Source organism: Rhamphochromis longiceps, linkage group LG9 (genome assembly GCF_057381845.1).
Source record: "Rhamphochromis longiceps isolate RC_006_pf linkage group LG9, R_longiceps_female_GT1.1, whole genome shotgun sequence".
Classification (NCBI taxonomy): Eukaryota; Metazoa; Chordata; class Actinopteri; order Cichliformes; family Cichlidae; genus Rhamphochromis; species Rhamphochromis longiceps.
In genome coordinates this window covers 2,795,001-2,819,790 of record NC_140565.1, presented here as the reverse complement: position 1 = coordinate 2,819,790, position 24,790 = coordinate 2,795,001, and the positions used below count along the sequence as shown (strand labels likewise).

Genomic DNA, 24,790 nt, shown 5'->3' with positions numbered 1-24,790 from the left:
GCACCATCACAGGTGAAGCGTGCTCATGCCTCACCTTGAGCGTTTCAGCGCAGAGGACATACTCGTGCAGGGCAGGGACCAGGACCTCAGACAGATGCTGGATGTGCTCTTCTGCTTCCTTGCTGCACTGCACCACACAGCTGGCCACGCCCTTCAACGGCTCCGTCAGCTCCTCCTCCAACTCCCCCCACCGGGCGTAGGTGGGGCTGTACTGCTTCAAGTCGTCCACATACTCTGGAAGCACAGGGGAAAACACAAAGACTCGTTTTCAGACCAGGAGGTGCTGTTAGCTACACAGAAGCAGGTCACAGGAAGCGTTGCAAAGAAGTAAAGGGTGAGACACTGTGAACACATCACGTGAGCGGCTGCTGTCTGTACTGACACGGAGCGGGTAACGTGTTAGGAGAGGAGGGTGCCAAATGGAAAAGAGGGCTGAGTCCAACTCTGACAGCCTGAAGATCAAAGCGAGAAAACGATGCGGCAAAATGCTGCTCGGTGGTTTGGATGCCCACAGACGCCTGTAGTATAACTTACCTCACTAACCCACTGACATCTGTTCATATAAGCACTTTTTCCCTCTAACGCACACGCTTACACTCAGACAGTAACTTGGGTTAGCGTGCTGCCCAAGGATATCTGGCAGACACACTGGAGCAGAATCATGAGGAAAACCCTCATGAAGTTAGTTTCTCATTGTGTGGTTAGAGGCACTGACAACGGTGGCCTGCAGGAGGTCATTTGTAGCTCTGGCACTGCTCGTCCTGCCACAGAGGAGCCCTGCAGATGGGACCAGATCACTACGCCAGTTTAATTGGCTTGATGCCATACTACTACTACTAACAATACATTTTATTTGAGGGCGCCTTTTTAAAACCCAAGGTCACCTTACAAAGAGAAAATGACATCAACAAAACAGTAGATTAAAATAGTTTCTAATAAATTAAAATACAAAAAACAAAACACGATTTGACAGCAAGTAAAATCTGTATTAAAGTGAGTAAACCGGTTTGAACAAGTACAAAGTGTCTGAACAGAGCATGAGAAATTGAGTTTTTCACTTGGACCGAAAACACGTATTACCCACAATTCACCTACACAGCTGATCAGTGATACCGTGGATACTGGTGACACTGTAACAGAGGAACAAGGTGTGGAACAATATGTGCACATGAATATGTTGTTTACAGAGATAATGTACCCTCAGTAAGAGGAACTCTCCTCCAAAGAAGACTCGTGTTGTCATGTGCAGTCATGGCTCAGCCATCTCTCCATCAGTGACCACAGAGACATCACTCATTGGGTCAACATGAGGGGAGGAGCTGTGCTGGGTTGTAAAGCAGCTTGCAGCTGTATGCAGGCTAAAGCAGCTTAAACTGTGTACACTATATGAGATGTACAGAGGGTGCCAGGAAGCATCTGAGTCTGACTCCTCTGATATGGAGGAATAAGAGCCATGTCCTTCTGGGAGGAGAGCCTGCAGCGGATACCTCTTTGTTCCTTGATGATCCTCTGGCTGACTTTGTCCATGCAGCACATCTTGTTACTGAAGTCGTCCACGTACTCCTGCATCACAGCGAACTCCTCAGGCCGGCTTCTGAGGCCTCGGACTGAGTTGGCCACTGCTCTCACCGTCTCCCCCATCCTGCTCAAGAAGCCCGGTCCCTGTTTCCTGTGAGGTGCCAGATCCTGGAGGGTCAAAATACCACGAGTCACAATTCAATTCATTCTAAAACCAGAAGTGTGTGTGTGTGGTGTGTGCATCCGTGCATCAGACACACACCTGTGCAGTGAGGAAGACTTGGAAGTGCTGGCTGTAGGACAGGATGGGATGCTCGGATATCTTGTTGAGGAAGCGGTGCAGGGCTCTCCTCCTCGTCTCAATGAAGTCGTCGTTGAAGCGCTCCACCATGCCTTTCATAACAAACTTCTCTGGGAGGGGCTGGAGACAGAAACGAGAGAAGCATGAGAGACGGCGATATCAGACCGGGAGCTGTTCCACGTCGCCCCATTTTGTCCAGAAAAGTGCAGAAGAGGGCGAGATGCATTAGACTCCTCGTAGCAGTCTATTTTCATTGGTCAATTCTAGCAGAGCAGCTTTGCATGAGCAGCAGGTGGGTGGGGCTACACGCCTGAGGCGACCACATGAGAGATATCCTCTCTATGACAAACACACCTAAGAGTAGCTCTGTCCTGGCAGAGCAGTAAGCTAACCAACATACACATACAGAGCTGGAAATGAGGACGGTGGCTTTGCTTGAACTTCAGACCTCAACAATCTTTCATGTTCCAACAGCACAGAAAGCAAAGAAATGGTCCTGCAGCCTGTGACTGTGAATGAATGAACTGACGCATGCACATGCCTTGCAGTAGTGTGCAGCAGCCTGCAGCTGTGTAGAGCAGTGACCTGGTGAGCTGATACGTACGTGGACGATTAGTGTGGGGTGCTTTTCTTCTAGTTTGCTACGGAGCCACACAAAATCCTGGTAGCGTCGCCGTACCTCGTACTCACTGGAGTCAAAGTCACTCCGAGTGGTCTGTAGAGAGAGACATGAGTACAGACAGTATCTGTTAACACACACATATACAGACATTTACTGCTCAAAGCTTTTTGAACATGCCAATTCTTTACTGCAATTCAAGTTGTTCAAGTCCAACGAATTACTTGAAATGGTTCAAACATAAGTGGTGAACTGACAGAAGTTAAACAAAGGTCACCCAAAACTGAAAAATAATGTACATTTCAGAATTATACAAATTGGCCTTTTTCAGGGAACACAACTTGGGTTTAAATGTGTTCTGCAGCAATGGAGGCTGATCGAGCCTTGAAAGCTTCTGCTACTAATTCCTGGAGGAGGAAGTGTGATGGTCTGGGGCTGTTTGCTGGGTCGGTGACTTGTACAGAGTGAGAGGCTCCCTGAACCAAAACCACAGCGTTCTGCAGCACCATGCAGGACCCTCTGGTATGGACCTAGTTGGTCAGACGTTCATCCTACAGCAGGATAAAGACCCAAAACATAAATCCAAGCTGTGCCAGAACCACCTCAGGAAAGAAGAACAAGATGGTGAGCTTGAAAACATGGAGGTCCAGCACAGTCTGCAGACTTAAACCCCATCGAGGGGATTCCCATGATGCATTGAGTTTTTCCTTTCCAGTCACCTTTCTCGCTCACTATGTGTTAACAGACCTCTCTGCATTGAATCATATCTGTTATTAACCTCTGTCTCTCTTCCACAGCATGTCTTTTATCCTGTCTTCCTTCTCTCACCCCAACCGGTTGCAGCAGATGGCCCCGCCCCTCCCTGAGCCTGGTTCTGCCGGAGGTTTCTTCCTGTTAAAAGGGAGTTTTTCCTTCCCACTGTCGCCAAAGTGCTGCTCATAGGGGGTCATATGATTGTTGGGTTTTTCTCTGTATCTATGAAGCGCCTTGAGGCGACTTATGTTGTGATTTGGCGCTATATAAATAAAATTGAATTGAATTGAATTGAATCGAGCTGCTTTGGGATGAACTGGACATAAGAGTGAAAGCACAGCAGCCTACAAGGTCCACATTTATGGGAACTTCTGCACAGAAATGGGAGAAGATTTGATTTCTGTCGTAGAAAGAAGCCACGGCTGTGTTCAGCTGTTATATCTGCAAAGGTGTGACTTTGATGAGTCAAAAGCTTAGAATATAAACTGATTCCATGATTTCTTTTTGAACTCCAATTGCTTATTCATGCCATGCTTTCATTTCACAGTGCAATCAGACATCAAACTGCATCATAAAAACCACAGAGGTGGACAGTACTGTCACAGTAAGGATCTTTCTGTGGTCAACACTTTGAAAACACCCCACCCCTTTAACTGTGTGGGCCACACCTTTAACTGTGTGGGCCACCCCTATAACTGTGTGGGCCACACCTTTAACTGTGTGGGCCACCCCTTTAACTGTGTGGGCCAACCCTTTAACTGTGTGGGCCAACCCTATAACTGTGTGGGCCACCCCTTTAACTGTGTGGGCCAACCCTATAACTGTGTGGGCCAACCCTATAACTGTGTGGGCCACCCCTTTAACGGTGTGGGCCACCCCTATAACTGTGTGGGCCACACCTTTAACGGTGTGGGCCACCCCTATAACTGTGTGGGCCACCCCTTTAACTGTGTGGGCCAACCCTATAACTGTGTGGGCCACCCCTTTAACTGTGTGGGCCAACCCTATAACTGTGTGGGCCAACCCTATAACTGTGTGGGCCACCCCTTTAACTGTGTGGGCCAACCCTATAACTGTGTGGGCCAACCCTATAACTGTGTGGGCCACCCCTTTAACGGTGTGGGCCACCCCTATAACTGTGTGGGCCACACCTTTAACTGTGTGGGCCAACCCTATAACTGTGTGGGCCACCCCTTTAACGGTGTGGGCCACACTATGCCAACTCTTCAACTGTTTTCAGTCCCGCTCCCTCACATAGATAAAATGCAGCACCTGTGCAGTCTGCCTTTACAAACTGTTCACGCTACAGAGACTAAATGCTTTTAACGGCAGGAAGCATCCAAACAGCACTACTGTGTGTGAGACACAATGTGACCACGCTGATGTAGGACCACCACCTCACCCTGGTCACCACTCTGTACAAGATGAACGTCTCGATCGCCGTCACTTGGCTCTCTGGGTGGTCGACGGTGACGAAGATGTCCTTAGTGTTGGCATCCTCTTTGCCCTCATCATCGTCCTCCAGTCTGTACTGGTTGACCATGGAGCTGGGAGAGTTGGGCAAGGGGCTTCCATCTGGCAGGGAAGTATTCTGGAGCACAGAGAAAGTGCAAACACAGCCTCACTCACTTTATATGTCAACAACACATCAGTGTCAGCTGTGTGTGCACTCCTGTCAGTAAATGAATTCAGGAGAGATTTTCTCTTCACCAAAGCATCTGAAGTTTTTAACTGGTGAACATGTTTATGTTGAATGTTGTTATAGACGCAAGGCTTTGCTCGATGAAAGCCTTAATGAATGTTTGTAGAAAGTAAACAATTTATGCAGTTTCTGAAGAAACAGGGCTGTGCGATGTGACCAAAATCTCAGATCCTGATATAAACATTTCTCATCCCAATAACAAGGTAGATCACAAACCTGTGCTTTTTGTGTGAAATCAGTGAATCTCAGGAAACTCGACCTGTGTGCCGTGTTTTCAGCTGGGCGTCGTGTACCTGGAGTTGAGTCTAGAAACTTTGTATTTTTAGTTGTTTCTTTGTGAGTATTTATTACACGGCGTGCTGCGGGGAAAAGCCTGCTCCAACCTTTGAGTCTAAGGTTTACTTTCTCTTTCACGTGATTCTTGCGTAGGTGGTAGAAGAGGTTTGTGTTCGAGTCTGAGGTGGGGTCGGTTTGTGCCATCATTTGTACAACAGCACAGTTTTCTGGTCCGTGTCAGACTTTTCAGAACCAAACCATGTCCATGCTGCAGAGCGACCTGGTTCTGCCTCATCGTCGCTGCACATGCTGGTAGGGCTGTTCAATATAACGATATATATCTGATGACGATATGAAAACGTCTATTGTTTCATTTTACGCTATCATTTCTTTCGTGGTGTCGCAAAATAAACTGTTTACAGCAATATTTTTTTCATGGTTCTGATGGCCACTGTGGTGGCTATATTCATTTCTTAATGAGGATATGTATGATAAGTTGTGTGGATATTATACATGGTTGTGCTGAGGATGTGTCGGCCAGTTTCCACTGGAAATGCCTTTTGGTTAAACTGTCAGCAAAGAATTTGCACTGTTACATTTTTATATAACTTTAATGCACATAAAAACAGCTGCTTGTTTAAGTGAAAATACATTGATGTTGGGTTTTTTTGCACTAATAAAGTTGTGGAGTTGTAAAGTATTTTGTCTCGTGTCAATTATATCATCAGTTATATCGTTATCGCAAATTTTCAAATGTATATCGTGATAAATATTTTTGGTCATATCGCCCTGCTCTACTCAGCATAACCATGTATAATATCCACAAAACTGAAAAAGAGGTTAAACACACACAATACGGTAACATTATGTTGAAGCACAGTACGTATCACTCCGCGAGGCTCCGCCTACAATAGCCGTAATGTTCCGACAATCCATCAAGCGGTGCGGCGTCGTAGCTTAGCAAAGTCTTACTGAAACATTTGACAGATTTCCGAGCGCCGTGCACATAAAATTTCGAGGTCAGTAAACACAACCAGAGTTCACACATAAGGCACACGGGATTATAAGGGGCTCTGTCGACTTTCAGAAAAGTCAAAGGTGCTTTGTTGTGTATCTGACGGACGAAAGCTAAACCAGTTCCACACCACTGAAGTTGCAGCATTTTTACAAACCAGTTCTGGTTCATCTGTTTCATCTGTTTCATTCAACGATCCCCTTTCGCCCTTCTCATTCTCCGTCGCCGCCATGCTTTTTCCGCCATGAAAACAAAGGCACTGCACATGCGCGTTTTACCCATATTCTATTGACATACAGTGGGGCAAAAAAGTATTTAGTCAGCCACCGATTGTGCAAGTTCCCCCACTTAAAATGATGACAGAGGTCAGTAATTTGCACCAGAGGTACACTTCAACTGTGAGAGACAGAATGTGAAAAAAAAATCCATGAATCCACATGGTAGGATTTGTAAAGAATTTATTCGTAAATTAGGGTGGAAAATAAGTATTTGGTCACCTCAAACATGGAAAATCTCTGGCTCTCACAGACCTGTAACGTCTTCTGTAAGAAGCTTTTCTGTCCCCCACTCGTTACCTGTATGAATGGCACCTGTTTGAACTCATCATCTGTATAAAAGACACCTGTCCACAGCCTCAAACTGTCAGACTCCAAACTCCGCCATGGCCAAGACCAAAGAGCTTTCGAAGGACACCAGGAAAAGTATTGTAGACCTGCACCAGACTGGGAAGAGTGAATCTACAATAGGCAAGCAGCTTGGTGTGAAAAAAATCAACTGTGGGAGCAATCATCAGAAAATGGAAGACATACAAGACCACTGATAATCTCCCTCGATCTGGGGCTCCACGCAAGATCTCATCCCGTGGGGTCAAAATGATCATGAGAACGGTGAGCAAAGATCCCAGAACCACACGGGGGGACCTGGTGAATGACCTGCAGAGAGCTGGGACCAAAGTAACAAAGGTCACCATCAGTAACACACTACAACGGCAGGGAATCAAATCCCGCAGTGCCAGACGTGTTCCGCTGCTGAAGCCAGTGCATGTCCAGGCCCGTCTGAAGTTTGCCAGAGAGCACATGGATGATACAGCAGAGGATTGGGAGAATGTCATGTGGTCAGATGAAACCAAAGTAGAACTTTTTGGTATAAACTCAACTCGTCGTGTTTGGAGGAAGAAGAATACTGAGTTGCATCCCAAGAACACCATACCTACTGTGAAGCATGGGGGTGGAAACATCATGCTATGGGGCTGTTTTTCTGCCAAGGGGACAGGACGACTGATCCGTGTTAAGGACAGAATGAATGGGGCCATGTATCGTGAGATTTTGAGCCAAAACCTCCTTCCATCAGTGAGAACTTTGAAGATGAAACGAGGCTGGGTCTTCCAACATGACAATGATCCAAAACACACCGCCCGGGCAACAAAGGAGTGGCTCCGTAAGAAGCATTTGAAAGTCCTGGAGTGGCCTAGCCAGTCTCCAGACCTCAACCCCATAGAAAATCTGTGGCGGGAGTTGAAAGTCCGTGTTGCTCGGCGACAGCCCCAAAACATCACTGCTCTCGAGAAGATCTGCATGGAGGAATGGGCCAAAATACCAGCTACTGTGTGTGCAAACCTGGTAAAGACCTATAGTAAACGTTTGACCTCTGTTATTGCCAACAAAGGTTATGTTACAAAGTATTGAGTTGTATTTTTGTTATTGACCAAATACTTATTTTCCACCCTGATTTACGAATAAATTCTTTACAAATCCTACCATGTGGATTCATGGATTTTTTTTTCACATTCTGTCTCTCACAGTTGAAGTGTACCTCTGGTGCAAATTACTGACCTCTGTCATCATTTTAAGTGGGGGAACTTGCACAATCGGTGGCTGACTAAATACTTTTTTGCCCCACTGTATTTCATTTTCCTATCGTTGCCCAACATTGTACCGGTGTTACCGTGAACGGTATGATATGGCCCAGCCCTACAGCACGCCATGTAATAAATACAAAGACAATAGCGACCGTTACAACTTTTGCCTAAAAATGTATCGTTTCATGCATCGGTCAAAACACTCGACTATTACGTACGTATTTTTCAGACCATAAGGTGCACGGGATTATAAGGCACATTAAGCGAAACAAAGCAGTCAGATAAATCAAACTTTATTAAACTCATTCTTCTTGCTTCCTCCACTTCTGTACCTTTGATTCATTAATGTTGAATTCTCTGGCAGCTGCTCTATTCCCATGTTGTTGCAGTATATTAATGACTAACCTCGTATTGTGGATGGATTATCTCAGTTGTTCTCCTGACTGAAGTTTGGTCCGTTTACAGCATCCTGCCATGCGATTGCATTTGTCTCTAACTATCAGGAACCTTCACGTTAACTTTTATAAGTGGAAAAGTGTTAGTGTTCGTCCTCCAGCTTCACTGTTTATGTTATGCTAACATAGCTGTGTCGCTAGCGATCACGTAGCACATCATTATATACCAGCTAGCCCAACTTCAGTAACCCTACAAACGTCACTGCTGTTTAGTTTCCTGTCTTCATCTATGTTGGAAGTGATAGCAGAGCTGTACGTTTGAATGTTTTCAGAAATCTCAGTCAGAACATGCTATATCATGCTTGGGTAACTAGCGAAACTAGCGAGCTAACTTCCTGCTAACTTCCTGCTAACTTCTAACTCCGATATATGTAATACATTTTGTTTTCATGGATGCCTGGAAGTTAAACTTCATAGTTACACCTGGTAAAGCAGCAATGCTGATCGTTTTATTAAAGATGAATTTAGACAGTTTTTAACTCTCAGTGATGCTGCAGTGTTCGTTTGACCTGAAGTATACGGAGTTTAGGACCCAGATTACTCCCAGATTTAAGAGCATCTTAGTCCGACAAATACGACAATAACAACGGCCGCTTGCATGTTCTGCAAAAAATGTGCTTTGTTGTGTATCTGACGGACAAACACCAAACCAGTTCCACATCACTGAAGTTACACCATTTTTACAAACCAATTCTGGTTCATCTGTTTCACTCAACAATCGGCAATGTGCGTATGAAAACAAAGGCACTGCGCATGCGCGTTTTACTCATATTCTATCGCGATATTTCATTTTCCTATCGTTGCCTAACATTATAACGGTATTACCGTGAACGGTATAATATGTCCCAGCCCTAGTTGCAAAGCACCTCTTTTTAACTTCAGTGGATATTATACATGGTTATGCTCAGGATATGTCAGCCCATTTCTACTGGAAATGCCTTTTGGTTAAACTTTCAGCAAGGAATTTGCATTTACACTGTTAAATTTTTATAAAGCTTTAATGTACATAAAAACCAGCTTCTTGTTTACGTGAAAATAAATGGAAGGTTGTCTTTTTGCACTAGTAATGTTGTGGAGTTGTATTTTGTCTCGCATCAATTATATCGTCAGTTATATCGTTATCGCAAATTTTCAAATATATATCGTGATAAATATTTTTGGCCATATCGCCCTGCTCTAATCAGAACTAATTAAGTTGTGTAAAAAGACAGGATGAATCTGGAAGTGATCCAATCAGAAGTAACCTCGTTGTGCAGCAAAGTTAGAAACACGGTCCTGACAAACAGGACGGGGCTCCCATTGAGCTCCCCGACATGACAAAATGTCAAACTCGAGAGGAAGAGAAGGACAGACAAACTGTGGAGCACCTCTAACCAGTAAAAACACAAACTTTTACACTTTATATTTTTAGTCAACAACACAGTTTAACACGGAGCATGAAGCTGCCACACAGAGTTTATAGCTGCTGCTGATTTTCAACCTTTGTCCCTTGTTGGGCTTTTACATTCACAACACTCAGTTACATAAAACCATTATATACTACAATTACAAAACTACAAAGAAGCTGACACACAAGCTATCACAGTGTGCGTGTGTGTGCACATGTGTGGGGCTGTGCTCTGCCTCCAGCATCAGCTCATTTGGACAGTTGGTCAAATGAGCTGATGCTGCTTCTAAGTTCCCAGTGATCCACAGCTAAACCTAATAAAAAACATACGACTCAGGGCTCGCAAAATTTCAAGATCCCTGGTAGCCCTTCTGGCAGGCACTCTTCAGTTTTTGTTAGCCCAAAATAAATTAAAGTAGCCCAAATTAAAAATGTTTTGTTTCCTTTAAAATTAATCAAGAAATAGTTAAAACACAAATTACAACATTGTATAAAAATTACAATCATCAACTCAAATACTTGGTTCTAATTGAACAGAAACTTCTATGAACTTGTAAGAACTGTGCAGAACATGAATCAGTCTGTGTCAGATCCTGAATCTGACATTTCCACTGAAGTCATGGGTAAGAGGCAAGTGGAACCAAGATCGAGGCCATTTGCTTTTTGAAGTTTGCAAAGACTGCTAAATTGTCCCAAAGGTAGTTCACTCTGCAACATAGCACGCTGCTCTAAACAGCTTTTTCAGGACTTCTTGTTGTGCTTGGTTTATTTTCAGTATGTTATTTGCAATTGGTGTTTGTTCTGAGAAAGATAGTGCAGACTGAGCAATAATGCATTTCTTGCATTTGTCATGGGGTCTGATGGGGTCTTTCTTAAAATTACTGGTCCCAGTAACAAAGGCGCTTGTCGACTCAGAAATCGAGGGAAACTCACAACACACCTGGCAGAACTATGGAACGCCAGGACTGCCATAATGAATTAATTAAATACACCATTAAATAATTAATTAAATGTGGCAATAATTAATTAAAATTGGAATTAATTAATTAAATAAATAGTTATGATATATGTAATTAATTAATTATTGACACATTTAATTAATTATTTATGTATTTCACGTTTTAATTAATTATTGACACATTTAATTAATTAATTATTGACATATTTAATTAATTATTTATGTATTTCACATTTTAATTAATTATTGACACATTTAATTAATTATTTAATGATATATTTATTTATTTCATTTTGGCAGTCCTGACGCCTGGCTCTCATCATGAAATAATTTTATCTGTCAGCCTCACCCATCAAACTCAGGGGGCGGGGTTAACGCTGATCGAGTCAAAACCATTGCTTTGGCCTGGTGGCCATTGTTTCTAGCACACAACAACCGGCATGTGGAAGCTAACAGAACTGAGCTTTGAAAAACCCTGTTTGTGTGTTACCAAATACCGTTTTAATATTTTTTTAGCCGAGAATGTAGTGGTTTAATCTTCATGTGTCTGGTCGGTTTGTCAAGATACAGCCTCTTTGCAAAAGTGTTTCGATGATTTCGGAGATGTCGTCCCAGTCTCACGGCAAAGCGTGGGATAGACCCGCTCGCCTCGCAAGCAATCCCACCGACAAAGCGCAGGCCCCGGTACACAGCTGTAGTAACCCCCGCTGACTTCTTTTACTGAGGTTATATTTATCGGTGTTTTATTTCCTGATGTTCTTATGTGTCCTACGTGTTTCAGTCGCCAATTCTGAATTATAACTAACATTAAAAACATGTTTAAGGAGGAGAGAGAGCAAATAAATCTGTTTAACATCTGATCTTTGGGTTTTTGTTCAGTAATCAGCGTGACCTGTGTATAAACACATAAAAGAGATAACGTTGGTGTTTCCGTCATGTAGTAACTGCTGGCTTTAACTGTACAAAGGTTGTTCGACACTATGAAACACATACAGACTTCATGATGTTCGGCTAATATTTTTATTGTGAATATTAATCATGCTGACCTCGCTCTGTACACCACGCAGCGAGGTCAGCATATCCACGATATCCTCAGCTCCATGAGTTAACACAAAGTTTCCCAGCTGACTATCTAACTGCCAACTATTCCAGAGACGTGAAAATATACAGCATAAAGAAAAGTGTAAGAGACTCAGCAGCAGATTAGAATAACAGTTATACATTTAATAAATCACCAAATGAATCCAAGAAACGAGCAAACCTGTTCCGACAATTTGAATTTGTATTCCCTCAGCTGCAGACTCGCTGCTGTTTAAATGTTTGAAAAGGAAGATTAGATATAAACAAACGTCAAACATAGACTCAGTCTGCCTTCACATTTGATATGAGGCCAGCACGTATAGTGGCCTCAGCAGGCTATTACTGAAATACACATGCTATATCATAAACTATGATATAAACAGGGAGGTCCTATTAACATGTTTAGTTTTAAAGGACACCTTCCTGCCTTTAGTCTCATTCATGAGCAGTATTCGTTTTCTTCTAACATCCAGAAGTCTGCACGATGTGTTTCATAGTTTGTAACAAGCCTTTGACAGGTAAACATAACATGACCGAAAAAGCAAAAAAAAAAGAAAAAAAAAAGAGAGAGAGTGTTGACATAAGAAGAGAAAATTCTCTCAATTATGGAGACAGGCAAATGGTTCATTTATGTTTGATGTGTGTTTATTCCTCCCTAAATATCGTCGGTGAAGTTCGCCATGCACGTCAGATTTCCCTGCGCATTTTTATACCTCTGCCAACAGAGAGAGAAAAAAAATCACATTCTAACAGACAGCTGGTGCTTAGAATACAGTTGAATAACTATTAAAAAACAGATGATATTTAGATGATAGTTCAGTCTCACACATGTGCCAGTGAACCATTAAACGTCTGTGAAACTATGCAGTTATGAAACGTAACTTTAACCTCAGCCAAACCGATTTGCTCAGTTGTAAATAAAACAGCGAAGTAAACGTGACCCGACAGACAGAACCTGAGTGAATGAAGTCCAGCGTTTAACCACTGAGAGCTAAAACTCAGCTGAGGTTTCAAAGCTGTGTGCCGGTGATTGGACATCAGCCGCTGATAAAGCTGTTCGCCTATAAAGTGCTCTGTAAGGAAACAAGCTCCAGCAGCTCTGCACTCGGGGAAAACACTATATTTACTTATCTTGTGCAGAAAAATGCGCTGACATTGCGTTATATCGAGCACCGGCTGCCCAGTTAAACTGTGACTATCACCAGGTAACGTAGGCGTGTTTCTTGAATTAGCAGCAGGTGTTAAACAGCTGACAGATGAGGAGGAGGATGCATGCAGGTAAACTGAGGGTCTGCTGAGCTGATCGCTGGTTTCGTGAGAAAAATGTCAGCTCGTTCTTTATGTTACAGAAGCACAGAGACACAAGACCAGGCGGAAAGAGACGATCGTTCGGTGAAAATGAGAATCTGCGAATGCAACATGTGGAACACGGAGAGTGGAATATGTAAACAAACCGGTTAATGTACCCCCTCGGTGCACTCTGCATGCTAACTGTTAGCAGAGCTAGTGAAATCTCTGAAAACATCTGAGCACTTTTGCAAGCATGTTCTATGTTGACAACCTGACCAGACATACGGCGCGACATTCGCGGCTAAAACACTGTTAAAAGTGTAGCTGGTGACAGAAAAACGGGGTATTTTAAAACTACACCACCACCATTGCTGCCTGTGATTTGATCTGCATTCTGGGATACCTGGCTGCCCCAAGTCTACACAAGCAATCGATTATCTAGGATCGACCTGTTTTGACTTACTTTGCACGGCAACCAATCAAATGTTAGAGAAGCTGCATGGGCAGCGTTAACCCCGCCCCCTGAGTTTGATGGGTGAGGCTGACAGATAAAATTATTTCATGACGAGAGCCAGGCGCCAGGACTGCCAAAATGAAATAAATAAATATATCATTAAATAATTAATTAAATGTGTCAATAATTAATTAAATGTGTCAATAATTAATTAAAATGTGAAATACATAAATAATTAATTAAATGTGTCAATAATTAATTAATTAAATGTGTCAATAATTAATTAAAATGTGAAATACATAATTAATTAATTAAATGTGTCAATAATTAATTAAAATGTGAAATACATAAATAATTAATTAAATGTGTCAATAATTAATTAATTACATGTGTCATAACTATTTATTTAATTAATTAATTCCAATTTTAATTAATTATTGCCACATTTAATTAATTATTTAATGGTGTATTTAATTAATTCATTATGGCAGTCCTGGCGTTCCATACAGAACATCATGTTATTTAGCTCGTCATATGGCAGCCACAGAAATTCTTTTGTCCATGAAACCATAAAGCTGCACTTTCTTTTTGCCTTATAGTCTGATTTGTCATAACTTCTCCGTTTTGTGGTAAGTTTTTCTTTGGCTGTCACTTCTTCACCCTGACCTGTCTTATTTGGCTCAGCAGAACTAAAATATATATCCTGCTGCTTTTACACACGCACTCACATAAGCTCAGCGATTCTCTGCGCGATCAACCTCTCACATGTTTAAGCTGCGGGAGATTTCACTTGTCATGTTTGCATAGTAAGCTAACGATTAATAAGATGATGTCAGAGGAATTGGTGCACAAATTATCATCACTCACAGATCAGTGCTGTCGCTCTCTATACACAGTTCGCACGATTGCAAAGTGAAAGCAAAAAAACAAGCGCAAATTCAAACGCGATTTCAATATGTCACATATTGACAGTGGCTCACCGATGCCAATGACATAATTACCCAGCTACATTTCTGAAAGAATGCAAAAGCATTGACATATATTTTTCCTGTGTAAAACAAACGACGGTGGATGGAGCAGCTACAAAGTTCACTTTTCTTCATGTTGGAGTTTGTTGATCAAGTGCTCTGATAAAGGACCATGTATAGGTGTAGACAGGCTCCTCATCAAACTATGGTGTCATAACGGGTTCTGTGTCCAAGCTGCAGGACTACATGCAGTGAGGGGCTGTGTCCATGTTAGAGACTACAGACTGGCAGGTGTTCAGACAGGCAGCAGTGAGGACCTGAAGGAAAACACGTCGTCTTTTCTGACTACATAAGGAAGCGCATACAGCACCTGGGGCAGAGGACTCCTATCAGTGCTCAGTACGACATCAGGCCCCCTCTCACATAGACAACAATGACTCATAAGTTTATGGAGCTCAGTTGTGCATTTCCTGAGCTGCAGGCCACAGAGCCTGCACAGCCACTGTGCTCAGCCCACAGCTGCCCACACCGATGACCTGTGACTGAAAGAGCTACAGGATGAGATGTTGTTCATGCTGCAGGTGGAGGACCTGACACATGGTGTGGGGACAAATACCTCATCCTCAACATCCAGACAACCAGGCAGATAGTTGTGGACTTCTGCAAACCTGGCACTTCCCCTGCTCTCTAATTAGATAGAGTAGACGGCCCGTCCATTACGTACCTCTGACTAACACCATCAACACTACACCTATTAAGAAGACGACCTAGCATGTGCTGGACTGAATGTTGTCCTTCGACAGCTGTGTGGTGGAGCGCGTCCTGACCTACGCCTTCACTGTGTGGCATGGCAGACGCACTGGGGAAGGAGCTGCAGACGGTAAAAGTCTGCAGACTTACCACGCATCAGTGGCACCAACACCATTAGATGTAGAACAAGCACCACCTGTAAGCACAGGTGCTTGCTCTAATGCCTAGTAGGAGGAGGCCGCGCTGCGTCCAGTAAAAAACCTTCAGCCCGACTGTTAAACTGCTCCACCCTCAATAGTCAACACCTTCCACCTCAACAACACGACTTACTGAACATGAGTCTGTGAAGTGTTGATGTCACCCACACCTGACAGCAGCTGTGCAATATTCTGCTTCATAATGATTCCTTCTTTATATTTATGGCTGCCACGATTAGTCGACTAGTCACGAATCGTCAACGACTAATTTAATAGTCGAGGCGTCGTTTGAAGCTTTGTAAGACGCAGGAATAACTAGTAGGATTTAAGAGTGTGGCAGCACAAGGATGCCAGCTGCCGTTAAACACCAAAGAAGAAGAAGAAGATGAGTCCGGTATCCTAGCTGTGTCCAAATTCAAGGTCAGCATCTTCCGTCATGGACCAACCTATCCCAGAATTCATAGCGCAGCCCAGCCAATTCCAGTTTCCAGCAATGGCCGCAGCTACTTAGTGTTAATGTTACTCTTATTATTCTTTCTGGGTCGGACTCCTGGCACATTGTTTCCAATGGATGATGATCTGACTAGTCGACTATCAAAATAATCGTTTGTGGCAGCCTTATTTAGAGGGTAAGACAGGGGACTCAATGTTATGTTTAGTAGCATAGTGCATATAATGAGACTAAAAAGTGTGTTTCATTCATATCTTGTCCAGTAGTTGAATGACAATAAAGCTGGGTGTAGTAGACAGACACGTCCTTGGTACTACAGCTGGCCCCTGAAACATGCCGACATCAGTGTGGAGGCAGAAGCCATCGTTCCATGTTTGGCTACCTTTACAGCTCCACACGCACAGTTCAGACACCAGACCAGAGAAGCTGGTGTCCAAACAACAAACTCATATTCACATCACGAAGTGAGCTTTGCAGCTCCCGGTTTCAAATTCAGCCACACAGTGCAACAACATCAACAGCATCTACACACTTCCATCAAACTGTCACCTCACAACAGACCATGTCATCTGTAAGCTCCGCCCTTTCACCATGGATATTATTGCTTCTGCATTCAAATGATCCACTTTATGCAAATAGTAGTGAAGCGTACACGCTTTGCCTACAGGTGTGTTTCCTCTAACAGCAGTCTGAGGTCAGCGTCGGGCTCCTGTGATGGTGTGTGGTGACAAACGTGGCATGGCTCTGGTCTCTGGATGGTTGATAGTTCTACATTATCTCCATCTGCAGAAAGCAGAAACAGCAGCAGCGATGCTTCTGCCCTCGGCTAACATCTATTCACAACTACTTCCCTGTATGTCTTTGTGAGTGAACTGGTTGTTATGGTAACATGATGTGGAAGCATAGATGTGTGCTCGGCTGCAGGGACCGTACAGCTGTGCAGTGTGTTAAATGTGTAAAAATACCTGAGCCACATGCAGGACGCATCTGCACACGCTCAGATCCTCATCAGCAGCACTGGACTGTGACAGCAACAGTTGTCATAGTAACAGGACTGTTGGTAGCTTCATTTCTTTCATGCACGCAGCTCGTCCTGACTGAAATCCCTCCATTAAACCGCTTTTCATATCAGTGTGTATGTCGACTCGTGTTTATGTTCAGGACTAGGCTCTTTTGCACCTTTTTGCTCTACGGCATGCTGTCATCTCTCCTATAAGCTCACAATCACAGTTTCGCTCGTGTAGAGTCAAGAAGACAGGAGCCGCCTTTGGGGATCAAAGATCTCAAAGGTTCTTATAGGTGAGCCTGTGCAAACTGCTGTTCTTTCTTTCTGCAGCATCCAACACGAATACCTGCATGGGTAACGCCCATGTGAAATAACTGAAGCAACACACAGGTAAGTCCATAGGTTTTTGGACAATGACACATTTTGTGTCATTTTACCTCTGTACACCAGAGTGGACTCTACATGAAACTGGAGTTGTGGAGACATCATTAGGCTCCAGGTCACACCGCCCTTGCCAAGGTGTCCCCTAGTAGGACGATGGAGTCACCAGGCAGAGCACCCTCCATCACCCCACTCAGTGACTCCAAGAAGACTGCAACTGATAGTCAGGACCTGTCCCCCGACCCAAAGGGATGTACATGACTACTCAACTAGCCGACTAATCTTTGCTGTCACTATTCAGTACCAGACTTACCAGTCATTCAGATAAGCCAGAGAAAATTGCTAGATGATTTATTGTTTTGTTACTTCAGCTTTTATTGAAGCGGTTGTCATATTCTGTCATATTCAGCCAAGCATCATAATAATGCCTTTTAAACACCTTTCGTATTAGTTTTCGACGTTTTCCATTAAACAGTTCTTGAATTTAACTTAATCTCTGAGTGTTTCTTCATTTCAGACTGATAATTAGTCTAATTTCTTTTCCACAGTTAATCGGCTAACAAATTAGTCGCCAGGATTACACTGAGGTGAGCCTAACGATATCTAGCTAGTATCTCTCAACTTCACGCACTAGCTCATGCTCCTTTCCCACCAAAGAAGTGACATTCCATGTCCCGATAGGAATCTGACTGCTAGGGCCTCCTCCCCGACTGCAGTCCGACACAACACTGCAGCCGACCTTACAGTGCCTCCTGTGGTGGGTCTATAGAAGGCGGGCCCATGTTGTCTCTTCAAGCTGCGGCCACCAGACACTCTCCTTGGAGCTCCCTCCCCAGGCATTGCTCCAGGTTGGGGCCCTAGTAACCTTATCCCAGCTCGGGTAAACTGGTTTAGACATAATTTAGTTCCTTTCATAGGGGCTGGCAAACTGTCACGTGACTCAGGAGTGGAAGGCAGTTCTTTACTCAGAGGGTGTAAAGTGGGGGTGAAGGTGCTGCTGACCTCAACTGGGGATATATTCGGGGGTGGAAGGAATATTTTGGGACCTCCTTAGTTGTATCATTGTAGTAATCGAGAATTTGAGTAGTCATCGTCAGTCTGCTTGTCTATCGACCGCGCATATCGGCTCTTGCAGGGCAGTTTACAGCGTGGACATTACTTTTATTGCACAGAAGGTCAAGAATGTAATGGTAAAGTGTAAACCGCATGACGGACAGAAACTATTATACTGCTAACATAACTTCGGCTCTTTGCAAACACCTGCACAGACAGCATGCTAACGCTAAAGCTAGCCAAAAATCCAGAGTGACGCTAAAGCTGAGTAAATGCCAGCATAGGACCGCGGTCAAGTGTGCCGTCACTCCACCTCATCGGGTAACAGATGTCACGAAGCAGCCTTCATTTCTACCTGTTCATGTGTGGAATCACTGTGGCGTCGAAGCGTCTTTCTGCTGGTTTTCATCTTTGTACTGTGCTGCTGGCTTTGTGCTCAGACCTAAACACTGAGAAAGATCCTCATCAGGACAGGGATTTGTTTTGGTGTGTGGGACTGTACGTTTAGATTTAAATGGCAATTATGAGACACTGTTTTTCAGGTTGTGTTATGAGGAGTATAATGAATAATTTTCTCTTTGGAGTAATTAAGTAAGGTACTGCATTACTTTTAATAAAATTGTTCATTACTTTTTTGAATAATGACACTGATCACAATGAAGAGAGGAAACACATCCAAAATGGACAAACATTTGACCAAAAACATGCAGTTAATTTGTTCACATGTCTTTGATATGTTGCTTACTGATGGTGGTAACTGTTAAAGCAGACCTAGTGAGATCCCAGTGAGAATTGACAAAATATCAAATCGATAAATAATATCAATAATGGAATTATTGCCATTCCCATCACTAGTCTTTACCTTTCAATATAAAGCACCTTGACACAACTGTTGTTGTGATTTGGCGCTATTTAAATGAAACTGTCTGGGGATGAGTGGGACGATTCACTGGTTCACCCTTAAGGCTATGCTGGGGTACTGCAAAGGAGAGTTTGTCTGTTAGCTGAACCTCACATGTACATGAGACAATGCAGCTTTCGTCCAGGACCTGGAACACTTGACCATTCACTTACTTCATAGTAAGAGTCCAGTTTCACCAGCTGAGAACATCTAGAGCAGGCATGCCCAAAGTCTGGCCCACAGTCAGATTTCACGTGACCCGCAGCTTCAGTCTAATTATGTATTATTTATGGCTCACTTCCTTAGTCCGAATAAATAAATCATGACTTTAAAAATGCAATTCCTTTTTTCACCACATGGTGGCAGCACATTTTTCAGCTACCTGCACCTGTGCTGTGAGCCCGCCCTTCTCTGCTCATTTCTGCCATGGCGACAGTACAAAAAAAAAAAAAGAGGTTGACAGTGAGGGCCGCCGCTTTCAGGAGCGGTGGGAATAGCAGCATTTTTTTACTGAAACTCGAGGCAGTTGTGTTTGTCTGATTTGTAAAGAGACTGTTGCCTTGTTTAAGGATTTCAACATTAGGAGACACTACGAGACTAAACTTGCTGCAACATATAACAAGCTAACAGGGAGTGAGCGCGCTGAAAAGCTGAAGCAGCTCCAAGCTGCTCTGGCTTCGCAACAGCGATTAATCACGCGGGCCTGTGGGACACATGAAGATATCAGGAAAGCCAGCTACGAAGTGTTAATAGCTAAACATGGCAAACCTTTCACTGAAGGTACATCTCTCAAAGACTGTGTCATGAAAATGGTGGAGAACATTTGCTCCGAGAGGAAGCAAGAATTTCTGAATGTTTGCTTGGCACGCAACACTGTGGCACGCAGAGTTGAGGATATATCGTCAGACTTCGACAGGCAGCTGGGGGACAGAGGAGTGGATTTTGATTATTACTCATTAGACTGCGATGAAAGCACCGATGCATCTGACACCGCGCAACTGCTGATTCTTTTACGAGGAGTCGACGACAAGATGAACGTGACAGAGGAGCCGCTGGATCTCAAAAGCCTTAAGGGTCAAACCAGAGGATTGGCTTCTGTTTGTGAAGCTGTTGATGATGTGACGCTACCATGGAGTAAAGGCATCATTACTGATGGTGCACCTGCTGTGGCGGATCTGCAATAAAGTCAGCAAAGAAGCAGGTAACGCTGTTAAACTTCACTGTATCATTCATCAGCAGGCTCTCTGTGCCAAACATCTCAAATTTGATGATGTTATGAAACCAGTAGCAAAGACAATCAACTGTATTCGCTCTAAAGCTCCGTACCACCGACAGTTTCAGCAGATTCTGCATGACATCCAGGCTGAATACAGTGACATAATTTATCACAACGATGTGAGGTGGTCTGCACTACAGCGATTTTTCTCTCTCAGACAGAATCAGACAGTTTTTGGATGAGAAGGGACAACCAGTGGAAGAACTGTCTGATACTGTATGGCTGGCAAATCTGGCTTTTTGGTCGACATCACGAAGCATCGGAATGCGCTGAATGTTAATCTTCAAGGAAACGACGCAGTGGGGAGCCAACTATACGCTCACATCAAGGCCTTTGGAAGCAAACGGCAACTTTTCCAAAGACACTTGTCCCTAACAGAGCCCTGTACCGCACACTTCCCAGCTTTGAAAGAGGTTACTGACAGTTTCCCAGAGGACATTAATGCCCAAATGAAGAGTTACGCAACAGCTATCGCGTTTCACATATTTGTGTGAGCAAAATTCTCTCTCATGAACTTAAAGAAGAACCCTGTGAGATCAAGGATGAGTGTCTCCCACGATATTTTACGCATCTCAACCACTGCCCTCAAACCAGACCTGATCGCTTTACTAAAATCTCGATCTCAGTATCACCCCTCTCAGTAGTGCAGGGATGTCCAAATTACTGGAGAGCTGCTACCCTGCATGTTTTAGTTCTCTTTCGGGTTTAGCACAGCTGAATCAAATGATGGCTCATTTTATTAAACATTTAAGATTTGGCTTTAACTGTTGATGTTATGCTCTTAACTCATAGTTGTGTGTGTTGTGTACATATTGTGTATATTTACATATGTGTAAATATGTGTATTTCTTGTGCAAGTGAACTTCCCAGTTATGTAATCTTCCTGTAGATGTGAAAAACTTTGGCTTCCTGAAAGATCTTGTAAAAGTGAAGGGCAAAATTCACTTTTTGTTTAACTTTATTGATAACAGACCACTTTTCATTACTTATAACTCCTGTTTAAAATGTTCATGAGGCAAAGATATTGCAAACTCATGGAAATGTAGGGTATTCTTCACAGTTTGTTCAATGTTATCTGACTCTCCATATATAAATGAAAGGCACAATTGTGTCTTTAGAGTTGTTCCTGCTTGCCTGAGTGGCTTTTATTTAGGTACAGTTCCATTTTAAAAATAAAGGTAATTGTGACCATTAAAATTGTTCTTCATTATATTTTCATACAACTTTGTTACGGAACCATTGGCCCCTGGGCATCTTCACTTTATAAAATTTGGCCCTCTTTGCAAAAAGTTTGGACAGCCCTGATCCAGAGCATCATGAAACCAGCCAGGACTGCCTAGTGCACAGTAGGAAACATGGCCCTGACAGGGCTGGATGTAAAGAAATTTTCTTAGGGTGGCATGAAGATCAGATGGGGTGGCAAATCAAAGCCTTTTTAAAACAAACAAACACATACGCAGGTGTTACATATGGTTAAAATGATTTAAATGCCGTAAGTATACTTACAGCATTTATATGTAACGTGTACATATATACATGTCGCTCATACACGTTACATATAAATACAGTCAATAACTTAATTATTCTCTGTAGCCCACATAATTAAACATTTCAGTTGCATTAAATGTGTATTTTGATGCTATGTACTGTACAGCCTGTATAATAAATAAATATGTAGCCCAATAAGTATAAAATCCAGAAAGCTACACAACATGGGGCGGAAGTTCACACTTTGTTTGTTAGAAATAATCAAATTGTTTGTCCCATTTATAGCAACCGAAAATAAAATAAATACATAATTATAATAAAGGTCAATCAAATGGACCAATATGGCAAGGCCATGATGATCCACTTGGTAAAATAAATCCGCTTGGCGTCTTTCTTGGCCTTAAGACAACAATTCTGATGGCTAAAGATCCAAACGGGACAACAACCACAACAACAACAATCAAATTGTTGCTTAATTTACACAAAGTGTCAGAGATCTGCACCGTCAACAAAAATGAAGCCTAAATTTTCATGATTTGTTGGGTTCACTCTCTGAGGTCCAAAATATAACCGGCCAGTTTTGATTTTCTAAATTTTGATTTTGTATTTCATCTTTAAATTGTTTCATTTTTGTAAAGCGCTTTGGGTGCCTTGAAAAGCGCTATATAAATCCAATCCATTACTATCATTATTATTATTTTATCTTTTTGCCTTGTTTGGTCTCATTCGCTTCAGCTCAACCTCACGTGTCGAATTTACACTTCTTTCATTGACATGCTGTAGTAACACAACTGATCTAAAATCACACAAAAAACATAAATTCCTATAAGTAGTTATAGGTTTTTTTTCAGAGTGTAACAACCAACCACCTGTGTGAAATCTGAAATGTCCATGGTGTTCATTCAAAATGTGCTCTGGCACAATCATAGGCATGGGTTGCTACTGACAACAAGTAATAAAGCCGGTCTGCGCTGTGGGCTGAACCATTTGTTAATGATGGAGGGGGGTAACACTATGCAATATATTCAGTGTTAACTGTAGCTAGGCTCAAAGTGTTATTGCAATCTTATTTCAATAAACAACACTGTCATATGCAAAACACCCTCTAGATCTGCCCCTGGCCCTGAGAAAAAATTTCCCAGTTTAAACATCTGTTATGTTTTCTTGTGAATAAAATGTGGACGTATGAGATGTTCAAATGTGGTTTTTATTTACAGATTGCACAGTGTCTCACTGTTTTGGAACCTGGTTAGTACAACGAATCGAGGTTGGAGTGCACAGCACTATCACTGTTACAGCTGGAGTGGGTTCTACTATTACTATGGATTTCATCACAACTAGAACACAGCCCTGTTTACCTGAGCACAGACCACCTGAGCACAGACCACCACACACATCTTGCTTCACTCTTATTTGAAATGAAATCTACAGAGAGCTGCAAACACAATAACTAAGAGTTGTTATAGAACTTCTTTCAGACTTGCCACTCAGGCTCTCGTGGCTGTGAGAATAACATTGCAGTCATCACACAGCAGCACTAAATCTTCAAAACTCAGCTGATCGTCAGAAAACACACACCTGGGAGGTTCCGATCACGTGACTGCTGAGTGTACATAGACTGTAAGTGAAGATGGAACCTGCTGCTTCCGTGGACCTGAGATTTCCTCCAATCATGCGAGTGAATTTTTAACAGTGAGCGCACTTTATGTGTCGGCGTGGACGATCACACACTTTTACAGTGATGTCACATGACTGAGCCCGGAAGTGTGCACGCATGAATGAAGTGAACTCACAGGCTTCCACACACACAGAGCCAAGCTGAAAGCTTCGACTTCTAAATCGAAACTTCAAGATAGTTTCTCGGTTTTGAGTTATTATCTATCAAGTCTGAGATCTTAACTCGACATTTTGAGAGAAGTATCACAAAAGTTTTCTTCAGTCGCGTAAAGCCGGCTCCACAGCTCTCCTACTCTTTAACCTGATGACAACATGACAGCGAAAACTTTCAGCAGCCCCACCTTTCATCCTTTATGTTTCAAGCTCGAGCTCTTCACCTCTTGCGCCTGCGCAAACACGCGCCGAAGAGCTGCCCCTCGACCCGACGAGTGTATGTGTGAGTGTGGGCGGTGAATCTTCGGAAAGAGTAAACTTGAGCAGCGGCTGGAAGCGCAGTCCCGCGGCTGCGGGAGTTACCTTGGTGAAAACCTCCAGGTCCTCGTCCTCGTCCAGGTCCAGCATGTGTTCTGAGAAGTCTGCAGGGACCGTGTGCCCGCTCATCGCTCTCAGCTCCGGAGACTAACTAAACACAAACTTCCACCTCAACTCCGCGCAGCAGCCGCACTCAGAGGCCCGCCGAGGATGCCACTTCCTCTAACGGCTTTCAAAGTAAAAGCTGCGACCGGTCACGTTTGACTTTGGCCCGGAAGCTGAGTTCTCGTTGTGCGTCTTTGTTGTTCGCAGTAAAGTTGAGTGTTGGCTGTAGATTGTTCATGTTTTTTGGCCAAAATGCTGAGTGTACATGTGTTGCCTCATAAAGAAAGGCCATGAGCATGATTTAGCCAGAAACGTGTCTGAACAGGACCACTGGAGTTCTTTTATTTTTAAGTCATTCTAATTTTTCTTTTCATTTTATATTTTCTGTTTGTTTGTTTTA

General features: G+C 43.1%; 1 protein-coding gene across 1 annotated transcript in view; it reads right to left on the bottom strand.

Moving 5' to 3' along the window:
* The window catches only part of snx7 (sorting nexin 7), a 37,328-nt gene extending 12,823 nt beyond the window's left edge, over positions 1 to 24,505 (bottom strand). The window contains exons 1-6 of the mRNA XM_085418015.1: positions 24,331 to 24,505; positions 4,594 to 4,782; positions 2,424 to 2,534; positions 1,781 to 1,939; positions 1,488 to 1,686; positions 35 to 234 (exon numbers count right to left, since the gene is read on the bottom strand). Coding sequence (XP_085274141.1) covers positions 35 to 234; positions 1,488 to 1,686; positions 1,781 to 1,939; positions 2,424 to 2,534; positions 4,594 to 4,782; positions 24,331 to 24,414 — 942 coding nt within the window. The 5' untranslated portion in view covers positions 24,415 to 24,505. The remainder of the gene's footprint in view (positions 1 to 34; positions 235 to 1,487; positions 1,687 to 1,780; positions 1,940 to 2,423; positions 2,535 to 4,593; positions 4,783 to 24,330) is intronic.
* Between the last annotated feature and the right edge of the window lie 285 nt (positions 24,506 to 24,790).